Here is a 19,049-nt window from a genome sequence, read left to right on the forward strand (position 1 = left end):
TTGATAGCGCACACTCAACATAGTTAGCTCTGATTAGGGCTGGCATTGCCCAGATCAGCTGGTATTTTAAGGTTTATAGTTACTTCCTGGAGGATGCACTTTATGAAAATGGTGTTTTATTATTCTCACATCCCTACTGTGTCATCCTTGTAAAGGGTGGATGTGGAAAAGCTCTCAGCTGATGTATTTGTTCATCAGTGAAGACCCAAGAGGAGCGTTGACTGCCACTATCAGCAAGTGTGGTCTGTATTTTCCGAAAGATTGGCAAATGCATCCTGGATTGAGGATGTTTCCTGTTACTGAAGTTATACATGGATGATATTTATCCTTGTCTGAATCATTACAATTAGGATGGTCTGGGCTGCAGCAATTCCTCTGGTCCCTGGTTGTAGACATGAGCTCCAGTTGTCCAGACATCCCAGATAAACAAACTCTTTACAAGCATTATTGTGCACCACACAGGCAGACCAGAATGTGTGTAAACATCCCCTTGCCTCCACAGTACAATATATTGTAAAGTAATCATATGGGTCCTCTTACTTCTAGACAGATTCAGTGGTAGGATTATAATTTATCTCTCTTTGTCCCTCACCTCCCAGGATACCACTGCAATTGCCTCTCTCAGTTTACAGGAAGGAATTGTGAGTCAGAGATCACAGCCTGCTTCCCAAATCCCTGCCGGAACGGAGGCTCATGCGATCCCATTGGCAACGCTTTCATCTGCAACTGCAAAAATGGCCTGACAGGAGTAACGTAAGTGTCCCTCCCCAGGTGGGCAACAGCTTTTCAGTTCAATGATGGCTTGCTTTTTGATCAGGCATTTTGTACCCAAAAGCTATGATTCACCTAGCAAAAAATAAACCCAAACTTAGCACTTATTTCAAGTCTAAGCTAATTACAGTTGGAAAATCCATGATACTTGAATACTCATAAAGGTTTTTCTGAACTTAGCCTCCAAAATTGTTGATTCAGGATGTTATTTTGAGACACTTTTCACTGAGATATACCTATCTAAGTGTGGTGGCTTTTTGAGCAATCCTTCTTTGAGCAATTGTAAAACCTGTGGAAGCTGCTAGGTAATCTTTGTTTTGAAAGTGGATCCATTATTTAGTCACCTTAACCCTAACATAAAAGGATAATTTATTGCATTCATTTTTTAAAATTCCTGTCTTGACTTTATACTTGGTGCAGATACAGCAAATCCCCTGACCTGCCCATCAACATTCTTTTTTCTTGTCTGATTTGTCTACTGTTTGTACTTTTTGCTCTGCATTTTACCACCTCTTGTTCTTTCCAGTTCTCCTGTCTCATTAGGGTTCCTGTCCTTTTTTCCCCTGCCTCTCTAATATTTGCTCATTTTATCTCAAGCCCAAAATAATTTTACACAACCAGTATATCCTCCTCTTCTCTTAAATAAGTACTCTGATGTTTTTACTATATTTTTCCTCAGCTGTCTTCTCCTTGAATCCTCCTCTAATATTTTTTATTGAATCCTATGGGACAGTCCAAAAACGATATAAAAAAAAGCAGAGATTCTCTGTTACAATCATTAGGGTCAAGTGCATCCTATCAGATGCTTTAAACCCTTTATTTTCTTCTTGATCTTTCCATTTTATTGTCTTAAAAAGACACAGAATAGACGTAGAAAAAATTCGATGCCATTAAATAATATGATAATAGTAAGATTATTTGCTGAGCACCAGCGAGGTTTTAACTAATGGCACCTCTTTGACAAGGTAAGTTATCATGCACAAGCTGGACTGTTTCCTAGGTGTTCTCCAAACTCCAGACTCTCCTTTCCTTCTTTTAAGGTGTGAAGAAGACATCAATGAATGTGAAAGAGAAGAATGTGAAAATGGTGGCTCCTGTGTCAACATATTTGGTTCATTTCTGTGTAACTGCACCCCTGGCTATGTGGGTCAATACTGTGGTCTTCGCCCTGTGGTGGTTCCCAATATACAAGCTGGGCATTCATACGTTGGCAAGGAGGAGCTGATAGGAATAGCCGTGGTCCTGTTTGTCATATTTGTGTTGATCGTCCTTTTTATCATTTTTCGCAAGAAAGTTTTCAGGAAGAACTATTCCCGCAACAACATCACACTTGTACAGGATCCGGCTACTGCAGCCCTGCTCAACAAGAGCAATGGCGTCCAGTTCAAGAACATCAGGAACAGTGGAGACAGCAGAAATATCTACCAAGAGGTTGGGCCTCCACAGGTTCCAGTGAGGCCAATGGCCTATACCCCATGCTTCCAGAGTGACTCACGGAATAACCTGGACAAGATAGTGGATGGGCTTGGCGTAGAGCACCAGGAGATGACAACATTTCATCCTGAGTCCCCTCGAATACTGACAGCCAGGAGGGGAGTGGTGGTGTGCAGCGTAGCTCCAAACTTGCCTGCCGTGTCTCCCTGTCGCTCCGACTGTGACTCCATCAGGAAGAGCACATGGGAAGCTGGGACAGAAAGTAAGTACCGCTGTGTGCTGGTCTCATTCTTCCGTGCCATAGGTAAGGCTTAACTTCAAGGTGAGGCAGGTACAGTGGCACAGATACACTTAATGCCCCAACCTCTGCATGTTGTTGTTACATGTGAGTTGTTACATTTCTCCAAGAAGTGATTTGGTTTTATTTTGAAAGGTTATAATTAAACTAGGCATACAAGAGCTCTACTTCTATGCATTAAGCATGACTAAATGCATTTATTTCACTTGTTCAGAAAGCACATGTGAGTAAGTGCTCTGAGCGTTAGTATTTCAAGTGACACAATGCAATCATGTTTCTATTGGAAAAAAATAATTTGGGGCATAATTCTCAAATATAAGTTCTGCTAGGTTCAGGCCATTTGTCTCCCCAAGGGAGTTAAAAACTTTTAAACCTTCTGCAAGAAGCAATCCTGTTTTGCAACAGGGACAAATGAACTAATATTCTCTACTTCCAGTGTCTGTGAAGTGAAGCAGAAAATCATGTACTGCTCATAGGACCACCTTTTCAGTCTATTGCATTCCCATCTACATTCAGTATCAGTCATTGCAAAATTTCCAATCCCCGTGCTTACCCTATTTGTGCTCTGATGGTTTCTCACCTGGTAACACAGTGCTCCCTCCATTCCTGAACAAGTTGCTGGAGATACAGCAAATTTCTCATAATCTGTCATGGCAGGAAATGCAGAAACAGAGTTATAGCCCTACATCATCTATTCTTGCAAGTCAGAACATGTCATATGGACTGGGAGATGTTTGCTTCATCATATAGGATTTTTTTTTAAGATTTTTCTCTTATTAGGAGTTTTTCCTGATGCATCTTCCAGTACCTAGAGGGGAGCTTACAAGAAGGCTGAAGAGGGACATTTCACAAGAGTGATAGAACATTTCACTAGTGATAGAGCAAGGGAGAATGGCCTTGAGCTGATGAGTTTAGATTAGATATTAGAAAGGAATTCTTTACTGTGAGGGTGGTGAGGCACTGGAACAGGTTGCCCAGAGAGGTTGTGGCTGCCCCAACCCTGGAAGTGTTCAAGGCAAGGTTGGATGAGGCTCTAAGCAAGTTGGTCTAGTGGAGGGTTCTCTGCCCTTGGCATGGGGATTGGAACCAGATGATCTTTAAGGTCCCTTCCAACCCAAACCATTCTATGATTATATAATCTTCAACCCTATTGCAACAAAGCTTTAACCAAAACTGTCAAATAAAAACTATATGATCCAGAAACTTTCATAGTCTTGTAGTTTTAAGCAATAGGAACCGAGGAATAGACAGAAGAATCTGGCACTGCCTTTAAGGAGACTGTAGTAAGATGGAGGTTGGCCTCTTCTTCCAGGCAACTAGCAGCAAGACAAGACAACAACATCAAGATGTGCCAGGAGAGGTTCAGGTTAGACATCAGGAAGCATTTTTGCACTGAAAGGGTGGTTAAGCCTTGGATCTGGCTGCCCAGGGAGGAGTCACCATTCCTGGAAGTGTTCAAGAAATGACAGCACATAACACTTGGAGTTAGGGTTTAGTTGGCGTGGTGGTGTTCAGTCAGAGGTTGGACTTGATGATCTCAGAGGTCTTTTCCAACCGTAATGATTTTATGATTCTATACCTGTGCCCTGACCGGCACATTTTCATCTAAAGCAGCCCGTTGGCTAAGGTTTTCTAGTGAAAAACAGGGAATTAATTTTTGTTTATTTGGGCCGTGTTTCAGAGTTGTGTTGTGGTCAACATTTTAAATCTTTAAATATAGTTATGCTGATTGAAAGCATCAGCATGCCAGCCCTCATACATGCTCTGTTCTGTATTCTCCTGGATGTTTCTGCCAGTGACACTTCTGGTATCTGTATGAATTTCTGCACAGCATGAGGCCATGCCATGGAGACAGACCTCAGCTGTCAAGAAGTGGGAAGCAGTGCAGCTTCATTACTGCAGCACTCACTCCATCCTGTACATACCCTGCTTCTCAGCAGTAGCAAATCAGCCCTTGCTGTATGGAGGTGTGCCATGCTGTGGAGAAATATCTACAGGTAGCAGGTGGAGAGCTGTACTTCCATGTTTGTAGCACCTGAGCTTCTTCATTTATAATTGGCTCAGATCTCTCTCTCAGTGCTTACTATGGGGGATAACTTTTTGTGTTCTTGATTATCTCTTTTATAATATGTAGTTGAATGCATTTATTCGGATGTGTTTAATTACAGGCGAATTTATACCATAGGTTGCAGTTACATTGCTAAACAGTGAAGTTGTCAAGACTGAATGTCCCTGATGAAAAGCAATGTAAATTGAAGGATAATCTATTATATGTCAGTGATGGAGCAATTAAAATCTGATCCAAGGGCCACTGATATGAATAACAAGATGCACAATAACTTTATTGAGCATTGAATGAGCCTTTAATGAGGCTCACAAATTAGGAAATGAACAGTAAAGATAAATGTAACTGTAATCTCTTGTATAAGCTGTTTATACCACATTCTTTAAGTCATCACTTTTTTTGCTGTTGAGACTACATGTCATCTAAAAAAAGGCAATACTGAATACAGATGTTTCTTCCTTGATTACAGTGCTGTCAGCCACTTGAAAGACTCTTTGGGCTTCAAACACTTCTAATGTCTAGGTATCTTCAGCAGCTGCCTTCTTGATGAATAGGTCATTTCCTCTGGCTGAAGGAAATCATTTTATTCTGAAAAAAATTATAGAAGGCAGGATTTAAATGTGTCCGTGGTATAAATAGATAAATGTGCATACCTAGAGAGTACCTTTTTGCTTTGTTTTTGCTGTCAATGAAGGTAAAGGGGTTGATGACGCTGAAGAAGTGACCTGTTTTTCAGGAAGTAATAAAGGCAGCAACTCTGAAGTACAGTCCCTCAGCTCCTTCCAGTCTGATTCCGGTGATGATAATGGTAAGAAATGATTTTATCTGTATTATGCTTGGGGAAAAGCTATTTAGCTCTCTTTCTAATATTATTGAAAACATTTATGTGACATCTTGAAAGCCTTTAATGATGCTGAAAGTCTCAGGTTCAAGCCCTCACTTTGTGTCCACATACTAAATTATAGGAATGCAATAAAAATCTATAGGAATGTGATAAAAATCTTGATGGTTGGGGCTGTTGCATCAGGACCAAGCTTTACAGTGAATTAGAGATATAGTACAGCATAGTCCTATTGACAAGATACATGTTGACTAATAGGTTGCAAGTGAAACTGTAGAATTTTTATCATTTTCCCTCTTGGAAGAGCATGACTTTCATGTTTCATCAGTCACATAAAAGGAATTTCTGTACCATTTGCCAGGTCTCATTCATGATCCCAACAAGACTCTGCTGGTGCTCAGCAGCAACAATGAGCGGATGAGCCAGTCCCTGGTGGCTTGGCTTCTGCCTGGTAATCACAGCTCAGCAAACAATAGAGCACCATTAAATCCTTGTTCAGTGCATACTCAGTGCCTGCTCTCATGTCCTACATCATTATCTCAGTGGGTGACATGGGCAGAGCCATATACAGCCTGAAAAAAACCCACAAAGTCAGAGCAAATCTTTGTTCCCACGACCCATATATGTTGAGTAGTGGGTCTGAGAAAAGGCGCAAGATGTTTCTGCTGGGAAGGGATGGTGGATGTCAGGGAAGTCTCATTCAGGTACACAGAAAAAGACTAGCACAAAGAAATTGTACTTGGTTTCCTCAGCTGCCAGTTAATGAACTGTCTGGAGACTTAGTTCCTCAGTCATGTCATGCAGCTCTTCTCTAGGTACTCTGAAATGTTGGAAAAAGCACTGAAAGCGAAGTGCACTTGCAGTTCCTTTTGGTTCAGCTGTGTCTGAAGCATCACGATTATTTTTGTTAAGCTTCTCAATGCTTTTCTGCCCTGCATCCAAAAAAAACCTTTAATTTTTTTTAGAATAAGTTTTATTTTAATGATATATGCTTACATTATAATTACCTTCAGAATTCAAGTGGTCATTTATTATACGTTGTTACTTTTTATATCTCCCACATTCTAATTAGACATTTCAAGCTCCTGATCCTCCCTCCATTTAATTCAGTGATACAGTACCCACAGAAGCTGGATTGGACCTTCTATGCCCACTCATTTTTTGTGAAAGCTGCATTTAAAATAAGGCCTTTAGAGGTAACAAGTGTAGTTCAGGGTCCAAACAAATCCATATCTTCAAGGAGAATGAGGGAAGAAATTTAAGTCATCTGAATCATTTGCAGAGGTCAATGCAAGACCATATGCTGTGGTTTTCTTGAAGCAGCAGGGAAGGTTTGCAGTACAATAGCCTAAAATGCAAATTCAGGCATACGTAAGCACATAGATGTTCACATACATGTACTTAAGGACTAACAGGTATCCCTCCTGAAGCCAAGTTAATTCTTATTGCTTCACATACCTACAAAGATTAAAAGGTTGTCAGTGAAACTACAACCAAACCAAACCAAACCCCTTCCTCCAAAGCCAAGAGCAATGCTCCCAGGTTCTCAAATGGCTAGCAGAGAGAACATGTGTCATGCTGATGTACAAATGGCTGTGCCAACATTGTCTTGTAAAAATGGGTAATTGCTTCTGACTGGGGAAACCTGTTTTGCACCGGTGAAACAGTGGGACACATCCCATTGAAGGTGCAGACAGCCCTGCACTCTTCAGTTTCTATCAGGTGCAGGCAGCCTCCACTCAGCCTCTCCAGAATGCTTGGAGCCTTCTCTTGCTGGGTCAAATAGGGCTTGTCTTACCATGAAAACTCCTTTTGGGTGTGATTTTTAACCTACCTTTTTTTTTCCCTCCCACCTTATTTCTACTGCATTTAAGTTGCTCAGCTCCCCTAGTCTTGCTGAGAATAGTTAGCAGTATTTTTTGTGATCAAAAAGCAAAAAATCTGAACAATGTTGTATTTGGGTGTTGACTTGCAGTGAGCTGTAAGCAGTTTCCCTCCTTTCTGTGAACATGCTCTGCTCAGCTCCCACCAGAGCCAACCCTTAGTAGCAATGAAGACTTTCTGATCTCCTGTTTTTCACTCTCAGTTGTTCTCCTCATAGAGTTTACAACTGCCCTCTATGTCTTCCCAGCCATGCAGCAGCTAATTGCATGGAGTCCCTTATTTTTCTATAATGTTTATTATGCATTAGCCAGTACAAGTCTCCTTTGTACAATTGTCAATGCTGTTGATGGCATAAACATGCTGAACATAAACATAAAACATGACTGGTTTGGTTTATCGAGGCTCTTTTTGCCAAACCTTCACAAGAACTGAGGAAATTGGATAATATCCCTGATCCCATGCCCAAAATTTAAAAAAGATGTGAAAATATTCAACATATATTTGCACTGTTACTGTTAATATGTTTCTTGTGACCTCAGAATCTGTTGGCCATGTGAAACAAAAAAGTATCTCTTGCACAGCATTTCTGGTCCCCTTCTTAGCCTGCTCCAAAGCAATCATTTTTTTCATAAGTAAAGACAAAGGAAAAGGGATGGATCCAGTGCCCACTGAACCAGAGCTTTCCCTCTAGTGGGTTTATTTCATGTCCTCACAAGCAGGGGTGTTAGGTGGTGCACAGTGCAGATCTAGAGGACGACACATTGTAGGCCTTCATGTTAAACAACTGCACAGTCTATATTAATTATTTCAAGGGGAGAGTATGTTTTGGTAAAACTCCTGCGGAAAACACACAAAGCATTTGTGAAACTGTTCTGTCAAACACAAATCAAAATTTGAACCAAAGCTACTTGCATGTGTCCTCCTGTGCTGCTTAACGTCCCAGAGGTATTACATGGCACAGCACAAAGAGTAAATAAATAAAACATTCCTCTTAGGAAATAGATTGAGCTTAGCACTGTTTCTGATGGTGTGATGGTCAAAAAGATAATGATCCTTGGAGCACATGGCACCGTCTCTAGAGACCTCTAAGCAAGAATGAATTAGAAATTAGTGTCAGGTAGACGAGATACTGCTCTGGTTAATTGAATCAGCTGGCCAGTCTGCCTGAATTTATGAGTGATACACATCATGCCATATACCTTTCTGGAAATGCTGGTTTGGAATTTATCACCACTCTGAAAATGTATGGGATTATCTGAAATTAAATGTCCTGCAACCCATTGTATAAATCATGCATTGGTCGGCAGCCTTTTTTTTTTTTTTTTCAATGCCAGTTCTGTCTGTTTGAGAGAATTTATTGTGGTAACATATGATGTGTGTTTTAAATACTAACCTGAAGCTGTCCTTCCCCTCCCTTTATTTTCTACTTTCCCTCCCCTGCAAGCTTCCATAGTGACTGTCATACAGCTTGTCAACAATGTAGTTGACACTATAGAAAATGAAGGTATTTAATTTTTTTTCTTTCTTGTTATGCAACAATGCTTCCTGTTTTCATTGTGAAAAATTCCAGCAGAACCTCACTAATCCACACTGACCAGCAAACCTGTGGCAGGGATTGGGTTTTGCAGATCAGCATGTTCACCAGCAAACATGAAAACTCCAGAGGAACATACCACAAAATGTCTCTGGATAATTGGAGGTGGTAGAAAAGGTGTCAAGCCTTCATCTTCTGTTCAAGTCAATGTTTTTGCTTGTTATCTCCCATTGCCTTCAGAGAAAAGATTAGATTGATAATGGAACCATATCATAGAGGTTATCCTGGCTGCAGAGACTGGGAAACAGAAGATGACACAGGAAGGCTGTAAAGTATCCCATGCTGCACTAGAGCTGGGTTATGCGCTCCAATGGGATCACACGGAGAGGAGCAAAATGATGGTAGGCAGGTGGCTGGTTTCTCCTAGGTAACCCTGTCAAACAGATGTGTAGACATAGCTCCATGGATGCCATGTAGCAAAGCAGCCTGACTTTCCCCTGGGGTTAATGTGCCCATTGAATAGAGTATGCCCGTGGGGGTCAAGGACCCAACACGCACCTCTTCCACTGACCTCCTGGGTAACCTCAAGCTCATCAAGTTATAGGTGAACTGACTTCCCTACCTGTAAAGCAGGAATATCACTATTTTCCTTTTCCATTAAGCCCTGAGGAAATGTGGTGTCTCACAGATAAACATTTATTTATTTTTACAACATATATCCTATCCGTGGGAAAATGTCCACTCAATATTAACTCATGTTATCCAGAAGTTCAACATTTCATCTGTCCATAGCAAATTTGAGCCAGATTTTTCAGACTTCAGCTAATCCAGTCTCCATAATACTTAAAAATGATTAAGTAAATTATTTTTGGGAAACAACTGATTTTTTTTCTTGAGCCAGTTCACTGCAATTTTGAAAAACACTTTTGCTCCTGGCTAGCGATGGCATTTGAATATTTGTCTGTAGTACATTTATGGATTTCTTGAAGTGTGAGTGCCATTCTTCTCATTATCAAATAAATGTAATAGCCAAGGTTAATACAAAAAGAAAATCCCACTCAAAAAATAAGAAAATAACCTTGAAAAGAAACCATGGGCACTGAAAACATCCTTTCCTTCCTAAAGGAAGGCTTAAGCAAACACACTGGTTCCCTATCATGCTTTACAGATCCGAAAAAGCCAGTTTGGCATCAGTTTCAAGAGGCTGCACTGAAAATACTTTCCCCACTTCTGAGTTCCTTATTATGAGACTTAGGACTCTTGCCTGCTTTGCTCTGGAGCTGGCAGAAGCGGTGAATAATTAGCCACACTGGAGCTCTGGCTGCTTGGTAGGCAGAATCACTGCCACAGAGTCATGAAAGAGTGGGGCTCCTGCCCCAGGGACCTGCCGGGGGTTGTGCAAGTCAGCAAATTAGAGAGGTTCTCCTGGATTCTGAACCACACAACTCAGAGGGCCCTGATGCATCTCGGGTGCAATGCCATTACACTGACCCAAATAAAGCAAAATCCACTTTACAAAAGTCCAGTTTAGACGCTGCTGCTAAAACTGCAGTAGTCCCAGCTCTCCTCACTCCAGGATATCACAGAGCAGGTAGAGAGCTACTGTCTGGCTAACAAGCTAATGAAGAAATCACCATCACCACATGCACCATGTGGCGGTAAGCAAGGGCAAGTGAGGTCTTGGTAGGTGGAGGCCTAGAGAACAGTATTCTCTGCCCTCATCTGTGTCTGAGCCCCAGAGGTGATGCCATAAAGGCCTATTTATCTTGCCAGACCTCCTCCAGCAATGCCATCCAGAGACCTTGCTGAATGACTTCTTGCATGAAGCCCAATAACATGTGGCTGAACAAGAGCATATCCATCTAGAAAATGCTGCAGCTTATTCCCCACTCTTGTCTCACATAAAACCTCTTTCCTTGCTCTCTTCCCCACCCCTGCACCCTCTCCATACCGGAATGCCTCCCTCCCCACCAGCTAGCATGGCAGTGCAGGTGGGAGGTGGGTATGGGGTTGTGGAGCGTTGTAGCTGACGGCCCCATTAAATGGCTTTGTATTCTATTCTATTCAGGTTCTTATACCGTGCCCATCACCATGGTATCTGAGCCCAGGTGGGCCCAGATTTGTTTGAACCGGCCCTGAGAATGGTAGATTCTTATTTTTCTGTTTCAAAGTGAACAAGTGAGAAAAAAATGTACTTGCAATTATAATCCGTAGAGATGGTGGATAGCCCTTTTTTGTATTAAGAATTCCAGCTCTAACGTAATTCCATATCTCTTCAGTGAGGGTAAACAATTAAGATATGATGGAAAAGGAATATAATACACGACATAAACATTTTTATGTATATCTGCATTTGACGGGCAAGTTTAGCTTGTATGTTAAAATAAAGAATAATTAAAAATTCTATTAAAATAACGCCAAAGCAGCCGTACTTTAAAAATATGCATGCAAAGTTTTGTATTTTCACATGTAATACAATGCTGGTAACAAGCTCTGAGTTACCAGTTTTTACTTTTTACTTTGTATCTGACAGTGTCTGTTATGGATCAAGGACAGAACTACAACAGAGGTGATTTTTCTGGGACACCTTCTGCCTGCCAGACTGGGCTGGGGTGGGCAGAGCACTGACAATCTCTTTGATTTTCTTCTTGAACTGCTTCACGTGTACTCTTTTGTTTGAATTCTGTTGGGTTCATAAGCTGCATGAGAATGGTCAGCTACTTTTTTCAAAATTCAGTTTTCAGTCAATCAGATTATTTGCTTGCACACTTTCTTTCTTGAAGTCATTGGAGGTGGAAGGGGAGATGAGATGTGATGCCATAAGCATGCTGATTTATAGATCTTTTCAATTAACTGTGAGAAGCAGTGATTCAGACATATTTGTCATTTTGATTTGTCGGACTTATAGTTCCTAATACAACACAGTGGCATCCTAAAGAGCAAAATGCCTGAGAGTGACCATACTTTGTTTCCTTGCTTGTTTGCATTAGCATCATAATGCAATTTATTCTCCTCCTCTACCCCTCTCACCCCCACCCCGTCAGAGCATGAGTGACCTGTGTCAGTGGCCTGTGGAGCATGCTGTGATTTGAATGTGCTGTGAGGACTCCATGCATGCAGGACACTCTGTTCTCATTTGTGTTCTCATCCTAACAGAGCGCTATGATTCTCTTTCCTGCTGCAGCGTATCACTGGGATACCTCTGACTGGATGCCAAGTGCTCGCTTGTCCGACATTGAGGAAGTGCCCAATTTTGAGACAACAGATGGAGGCTCGGCTCATCACGGCAGTACCAGAGAACTGGAAACAGATTACTACCTTGGTGGCTACGACATTGACAGCGACTACCCTCCCCCTCACGAAGAGGAGTTTTTAAGCCAGGACCAGTTACCACCCCCTCTTCCAGAGGATTATCCGGACCAATATGAAACCCTCCCACCCTCGCAGCCAGTCTCAATGGCAAGTACTCTCAGCCCCGATTGCAGGAGACGGCCGCACTTCCACCCTAGCCAATACCTCCCTCCTCACCAGTTCCCCAATGAGACAGACACCACGGGGTCTCAAGCTGGGAACGAATTTAGTACTTTTGCTGTTTGCCCAAGCCAGAACACAGAAAACGTTAGTGCAGGTAAGATGCCTTTATCCTTGCACAACTCTCTAGATGCCTCCTCCTCTGATGTCTCGGCCAGCTGCGGCTTTGATGACTCCGAAGTAGCCATGAGTGACTTTGAAAGCGTGGAGGAACTCAACTTAGAAAATGTTCACATTCCATTTGTGGAGACCCAGCATCAGACACAAGTGTAAAGGAAGCTCCTTTCTTCTTCTTCCTCCTCTTCTTTTTTTAATTTTGTCATTTGGTCCAATTAATAGTATAAATATTGAGAAGAAAATTTGCTGGAGGTGTGTCTATATATATTAGGCAAGGCAAAAATATGGTATAACCCATTATTAACTTGTTCAGAAATGATACTGTATGTGCAGACACGAAGAGACCAATTGTGTTAAGTATTATACATCACGAAATCGTTACAGACAATCTGGAGAGTGTGTACCTGTATTTATTACCAAGAGTAAAACTCAGCTTTTGAGGCAGGGGGAAACAATAATTGCTAAATAATTCCTTTCTCTCTCCTAAAGTTTGATTTTTTATTTTCATTGTGTTATTAAAAGTGTTACAGTGTTATAATCTCCCCACAGTATTAAGGAACTGGTATGGATCATTCCAAGATGCACTGCTGCATGAAACTTCATGTCAGCAAAGAGTGAAAGCAATTGATTGCTGAGGCTGCTGTGTACATTTCAGATGGCTGAAAAAAAGCAACATTTACAAATTGGCTTGTCAAAGACAAGCAACCAGTTACTTGTCCATAAATATTTACCTATACTTTTGTTTGTTACATAGCATTTCATTCTACTTTATGTGCATATAGAGCAACATATGTACAGTTTATATTTACTCCAAATTGGCCTACTTTGGTTGCCATTTTTTTAAAACCTGGCATCAGGTGTGTGTGCATAGCTTCACCTGTGAGAACTTCTAGAAATATCAGAGTTTGGCTCAGGAGTGGCCTGGTTTTGCCCCAGCTGCATATGCACAGCCTCCCTTGACTTCTGTATGCAATGTGAACGTGCATCTGAAAACACAGGGAAGCCTAACTAACTACACACAGCTGATCATTTTTTAAAATTTCTTGCTTAGGCAGCCACCTATTTAACAGCAGTCGTCATGCTACAGTTACTGCAGTAAAATTAGTTGCAATTAAGTTGCATAGCCTCAGATTGTTAGCTGAACTTCATTTGGCAAATGTCCATCCCTAGAGTTTACAGGATGAGCTCTCAGATACTGTAGACTGACTCAGGCAGTGGAACTGCATGGATGGACTGTGGCCAAAGTGCTGGCCCTAGATTTTCCACTGGATTCATGATTTTGTAGGATTTGACAACTTCCAAAGGTTGTTTGCAGACTTCAGAATATTGTTGTGGGATGAAGAAAACCATGTCCTCTGTATGCCTTTATGCTTCCCTCAGCCTGATTGGAGTAAATGGCCATTCACACTGATTTAGCCTGAGCAGCAAAGTGCAATATGGAAGTATGGGATTTTCACTCGGTGCAGTAAAGCAGAATATGCATACCTGTTGCTCAGTCCTCTGAAAAAATGTTTTTACCCCTGCAATTTATAGCATCTGTATATGTTACCAGTGAATGTGTGTCTACAAGTCTGCATTACTGCTGGGTTTTCCCATTCCTTCCATGGCATAATTCTGTCATTCTGAAAAGTTCTTGAATACCTAAATCACTGTGGTACACAAATAGATTCAGTAACAGGTTTCCTGTGGTGCTTTCCTTGTCCTATCCCTTGGTCGATCATCTTAACTGGGTAGTTTCAGTAGTTGTATTCCAGGAGGTGTTCTTGACTGACTTGAGCTTCACCCAAGATTAAATTGTGGGCCATTTCTTGACACACAGGAAGTGTTTATTCAGAAATTGTCCCAAATACAAAGAAATTATTCATAGAATTTCATTTAAATAATTGCAGCTTGTAACACTTTTAATAAAACAGGATTTCTAAGGTTCTTGGAGTAGGTACAGTGTGTTGCTGCTTCTCTCCAGTAGCTCATGTAACTGTTGAAGACTGGAGTAGATATTTTCTTTGGGATGATGCAGCAATTCTTCAGTAGAAAACAGTTCATTATACAGATACATGAATAAATTGAGTGAACTTCTAGAAAGAATGTACTGCACATACAAGTATTATCAAGTACTTGTCTGCAAATAGGTCCCGTCCATTGAATTTATGAATGTCACTTGGTCTTCTCAAAGTAAACATGCTTCTGTAATGGTGATATATTCTGAATGTGCTCATGGTGCGTTTCAACCCCTTTTTCCCTGCTACTATTCCTGTGATTTTAAGAAGAAAAAAATATGGAAATTTGTATTGTGATTGCAAAGGACTGAGGGATTTGCCAAAAAGCCATAAAATGGTTTGGCAAGCCTAGAGGCATGGATAGAAAATAACTCTTAATTGTTCATGAAGTCTATGTTACAGGAAAGGAAATGCAATTAGACTGATGTCTCTTCAAGAGTAGGAACATCAGAGTTTGCAAAACAAAGCTGCAAATTTAGCTGCACTTTTAAAGCTTGTATGACTTTCTGAGAAATGTGATGCTCTCTTAGCATTGGGCTGCAGTTTACATGAGGTATGATCCTACTCAGTTTTGGTTTGAGACATTTTTATCCATTATGCAATTAAATCTGTTTGAGCCCCCAGATAGTTATTAGGTGTACTTGTCATCTGTCTTCTTAGTGAAAATTCTTGCGTAAGCCTGGGACACCTATATCAAGCCTTTACTTGGACATATCAAAAGTGTCGCAAGGGAGGACACCATGGGAGCCTAATAATTGCCATACAGAAAAAAATCAATGTTTCTTACCAAGCTTGTTGCCTCAGTAATATATTGTTGGTAGTGAGTTTTACTGGTAAAATATGCATAAATACAATGTATAGTACTTTTTCTGTTTGATGTTGTTGCCATTTCATTTCACTGAACGCCTACTTATTAAAGTGCTGTTGGGAAGGTGCCAATGATCACCCATTCAGCCTTCTCTGTCCTACTCATGATTTCTATACCTCAGTATCTCCTCCTCTCCAAATCCATCTTTAAACAGATTCCCTTCTGTGAATACGGTACTTCCATGGCCTTTCTGATTTTGTTCAAGCTCTTTTTGAAAATAAGACCCAAATGCAGATCTAAAGGTGAAATACCTCTTAGGGAGTCAGATTTTCATATTAAGAACTCTGTTAAAACAAACCATTTTATTTTCTTTTTAATTACTGCTCCACATGTACAAGTCACAGTTTTCTAATCTGGAAGATAACAACACATTCATAACCTAATGTCAGAATTATTGTTCATATTAGTCCATCCAATATATATTTCTTTTTTCTGCCATATGATGATTTTTATATTGCTACTGCTGTCATTGCCAAGTCCCTGGTTCTGCGAGAGCTCCCCTCACATCTCTGCTTATCCCGTGTGTCTGTATTTCAAACTACATCCCTGTAGATGGCTCCACTACACGGTATTTTCTCTCAGAATCATCTGTAGCAGATGATTTCACAGGCTTAATAAAGTACTTTTGAGTATCATTGGGTTATAACTCCTAGAATCAAGGAAGTCTTTGCTTTTTGTAAAGAAACGTCAAAAGAAAAAAGCGACTTGTTAAAATGCAAATACTCGCTTGTATCAGAAATCAATGACTTTGCTAGGAGCATATGAGGCTGAGTAAAAGGGTACTTGTTCTCTGCATTTTGATCAAGTTGAGAGTGTCATGCACACTGACAGCCCTTTTGATAATTCTGGCAAAAGAAAGAGGCAGACAACATGATTTGTGCTGCCAATACCACATAAATTGGCTTTGTGCTTATGTACCTTTCTTAAATATGTTAATTATTTTGCCTTTGTATTACAAACATTCTAAAAAAAAAAAAAAGGGCAAAAAGTTCTCCCAAAACCATAGGTACTGGATGTGGTTGCTATCCTGGGCCAGTATCTTATAGCAGACACACAAATATGACACTGAGGAGCTGCAGAATCACTTCCCTCCCATGGAAGGAAATGGACAACCCCACTAGAAGATCACCATAAAGTTGTCTTCCTATAGGACCCTCCTATAGGACTCAATGTATGAAGACACATACACGTAAGAAGGACTTTGGAATGCAGAGATTCACTACAGAACTGTGATTTCTTGTCTATCAAGCTGTTTTCCTTAAGCTCAGTGCCATCTTTGATTCTGAACTATCCCATGGGTTTCCTTAATCTATAGTTGCAGTAAAAGGCTGTAAGGAGTCAAAAGCTTCTCACTGCCACTGTTTTCCTCAGAAATCAGAAAGCTGTGTGCTCCATCTCTCGAGCAGGATCTCCCCCTCTGCATGTTGCATGAAGAACCTAAATTTTGGTCCTCAGAATTTTTTCTCCCATTCTCTAAATTCTCTGATGTGGTCTGAAGCACTGATAGCCTTGATGTATTGGTACCTCCAGAAACTCAGAGTGGGTGCAGCACAGTGAAAAAATGCATGTCACTGAAATGCTGATTAATGGGGAGGCAGCAGCCTGTTTTCTCTGCAAAACAGGCAGGTGGGAAATTTTGAGAATATGACATAAAAGCTGTTGCTCTTGGCTCATATAAATTCCATGTTAAAGATAAATGTGGGCTGGACAAGAAAAATGGTTAAGAACACAGCTCTACTCCTCATCAAGCTCCTGCTTGAAAAAAACTAAATTGATGCTATAGTATATTCTTACAGCCCATAATAATTGCAGTCATGGGAGAGGGAGTTGAAGGTGCCCTCGACCAGTTCTGTAAAGCTTCATTTGAAAAGGAAGCACCCTTAATAATGGAGGAAACCAGTTCTTTAAAACTACTACTGAAAGTACATCTGTGCTTTGTTGGTAATATTTGGAGCTATTCACTGAGTAACAATGGACATTTCGTCGGTTTTCAAGAAGAGAGCTACATCTTCAGGTTCATTCCCTGATGGTTTACCGTCATTTACCATGCAGTAAAACTGTGCATTTTGCCTGTTTGCATCTCTTTTCCTCTCAATATGCCAAACTGTGATTTGCATCTTAGAAATTTAGACCATTGGCCATTACCCATGGATTTTAACCTGTGTTTCACAACTTGACATTTAACATCTCCATTATGAGAAGGGCCATTCAGTTAGTAATTTAGCTGCATCATCCAAGGGATGGGTGGATGGGGAGGAAATGAATTTAAATTAATTTCTTTATGTAATAACGAAAAGCAATAATTGCAAATATGTCGTATTACACAAAGGCCATAAGTAATCTTTACCAGTGTTAAGAGTGCACTTGAACTGTATTACGGAAAGAGATTGGAGCCCTCAGAACTGTAGCATTCTTTTGTCATAGGAATACCTGAAACACTTATTATTTAACAATGCAATGAGCCCATACTGCCGTTTTTCAGGAGATGACAAAGATGTTTAGGAATGAAAGCAGTTCTCTTTAAAGCACTGTATTGGAAAAGATTGTCTTGTAAATTTTACCTGTTGCAATCAGGCTGGTTTGTAAAAGATGTATGTTTTGGTGTTTAAAAAGAAGTTTATAAACTAATGTATATAACGGTTTCAAATTACCAGGCTTTTGTAGATATTTGATGCCAATCAGGTTGCTTTAAGTTTTTTTTTGTTTATTTGTTTGTTTGATATAATTCTAAAGAGTCATCAAAGTTGGTTTAAAGTTTAAGATAACAGCAGGAAAAAAAACAAAAAAGTTTTAGCTCTGAAAACTTTTTAATCATTTCAAAATGTACTGTAACTTTCCTTTGGGTTCAGCTCTTTTTGTTTAACTTCTTTCTGTTTCTAAGATGTTTTTTATTGACTTTTTTTAAATGAATGTGTTTTGCACAAAAAACCTAGAAATATGATTTTTATTCCATTTCAAGTAGGTATTGAGAGATGTCATTTTTCCAATGACAACAAATTAAACCTTATGCAAAAGGGAAGGTTTATCACTTTGAGTGGGTATAGTCCTTCATCTGAAAACTAATTGTTTCTTCATCATTGCTGTTGGCAGTATTGTCTTGTGTTTTTTTGCTATAAAAACAAAACAATGAAAAAAAAGTGTACAGGTTTGTAACTGCCAAAATTTGCTAAAGTTGATGGTTAAAACAAATTTTCCAAGTAAACAAAAAGAAAAGCCCAGCTGTGTTGATTGCTTCTTGATTTTTCTCCTCGTTTCAAAGGACAGAACAAGATAAGACACATCAGTTCTGCAAGGAATGTAGCATTTCATTGCCTCTCTGTGTACAAGATTTTAGAAAATTCTACCTTTTTGGACTCTTCAAATTAATTTTATTATTACGCAGCAATTCCTCTATAGGGGCCCCTACTTGCACTGCAGAGCACACTTGCCAAGAGTTGCTTAGCTGGTGCATGTAAGCTAAGGCAGTTGCCTGATTAAATCGACATCCACAAATAATGCAAAAGGCATCATCACATCCTGTAGCCATCTAGACAGTGAGCTCCATTGACTGAGACAGCTTCAGGAGGCCATCCACCTGTCCTGTGGTAGATGCTTAGTGGGGATACAAGGAACGGGTTTGTAAAGCAACAGCACACTCCACCAGGACAGATTTGCCACCTACCATGGGCATCTCTCTCCTCCAGCATCATGGCACTGTCAGGTGGACCAG

General features: G+C 40.4%; 1 protein-coding gene across 11 annotated transcripts in view; it reads left to right on the forward strand.

The window, feature by feature from the left end:
• The window catches only part of FAT3 (FAT atypical cadherin 3), a 413,377-nt gene extending 394,819 nt beyond the window's left edge, over nucleotides 1–18,558 (forward strand). For 5 of the 11 annotated variants that reach the window (XM_064645033.1, XM_064645029.1, XM_064645036.1 and 2 more), the window contains 6 exons: nucleotides 600–753; nucleotides 1,812–2,467; nucleotides 5,263–5,376; nucleotides 8,738–8,797; nucleotides 11,361–11,396; nucleotides 12,012–18,558. In XM_064645033.1, coding sequence (XP_064501103.1) covers nucleotides 600–753; nucleotides 1,812–2,467; nucleotides 5,263–5,376; nucleotides 8,738–8,797; nucleotides 11,361–11,396; nucleotides 12,012–12,631 — 1,640 coding nt within the window. In that variant the 3' untranslated portion in view covers nucleotides 12,632–18,558. Of the gene's footprint in view, nucleotides 1–599; nucleotides 754–1,811; nucleotides 2,468–5,262; nucleotides 5,377–8,737; nucleotides 8,798–10,895; nucleotides 10,972–11,360; nucleotides 11,397–12,011 lie in introns of all 11 variants that reach the window. The other 6 variants (XM_064645037.1, XM_064645039.1, XM_064645040.1 and 3 more) reach the window with 5 other exon arrangements.
• The last annotated feature ends 491 nt before the right edge of the window (nucleotides 18,559–19,049 follow it).

This window comes from Pseudopipra pipra, chromosome 2 (assembly GCF_036250125.1).
Source record: "Pseudopipra pipra isolate bDixPip1 chromosome 2, bDixPip1.hap1, whole genome shotgun sequence".
Classification (NCBI taxonomy): Eukaryota; Metazoa; Chordata; class Aves; order Passeriformes; family Pipridae; genus Pseudopipra; species Pseudopipra pipra.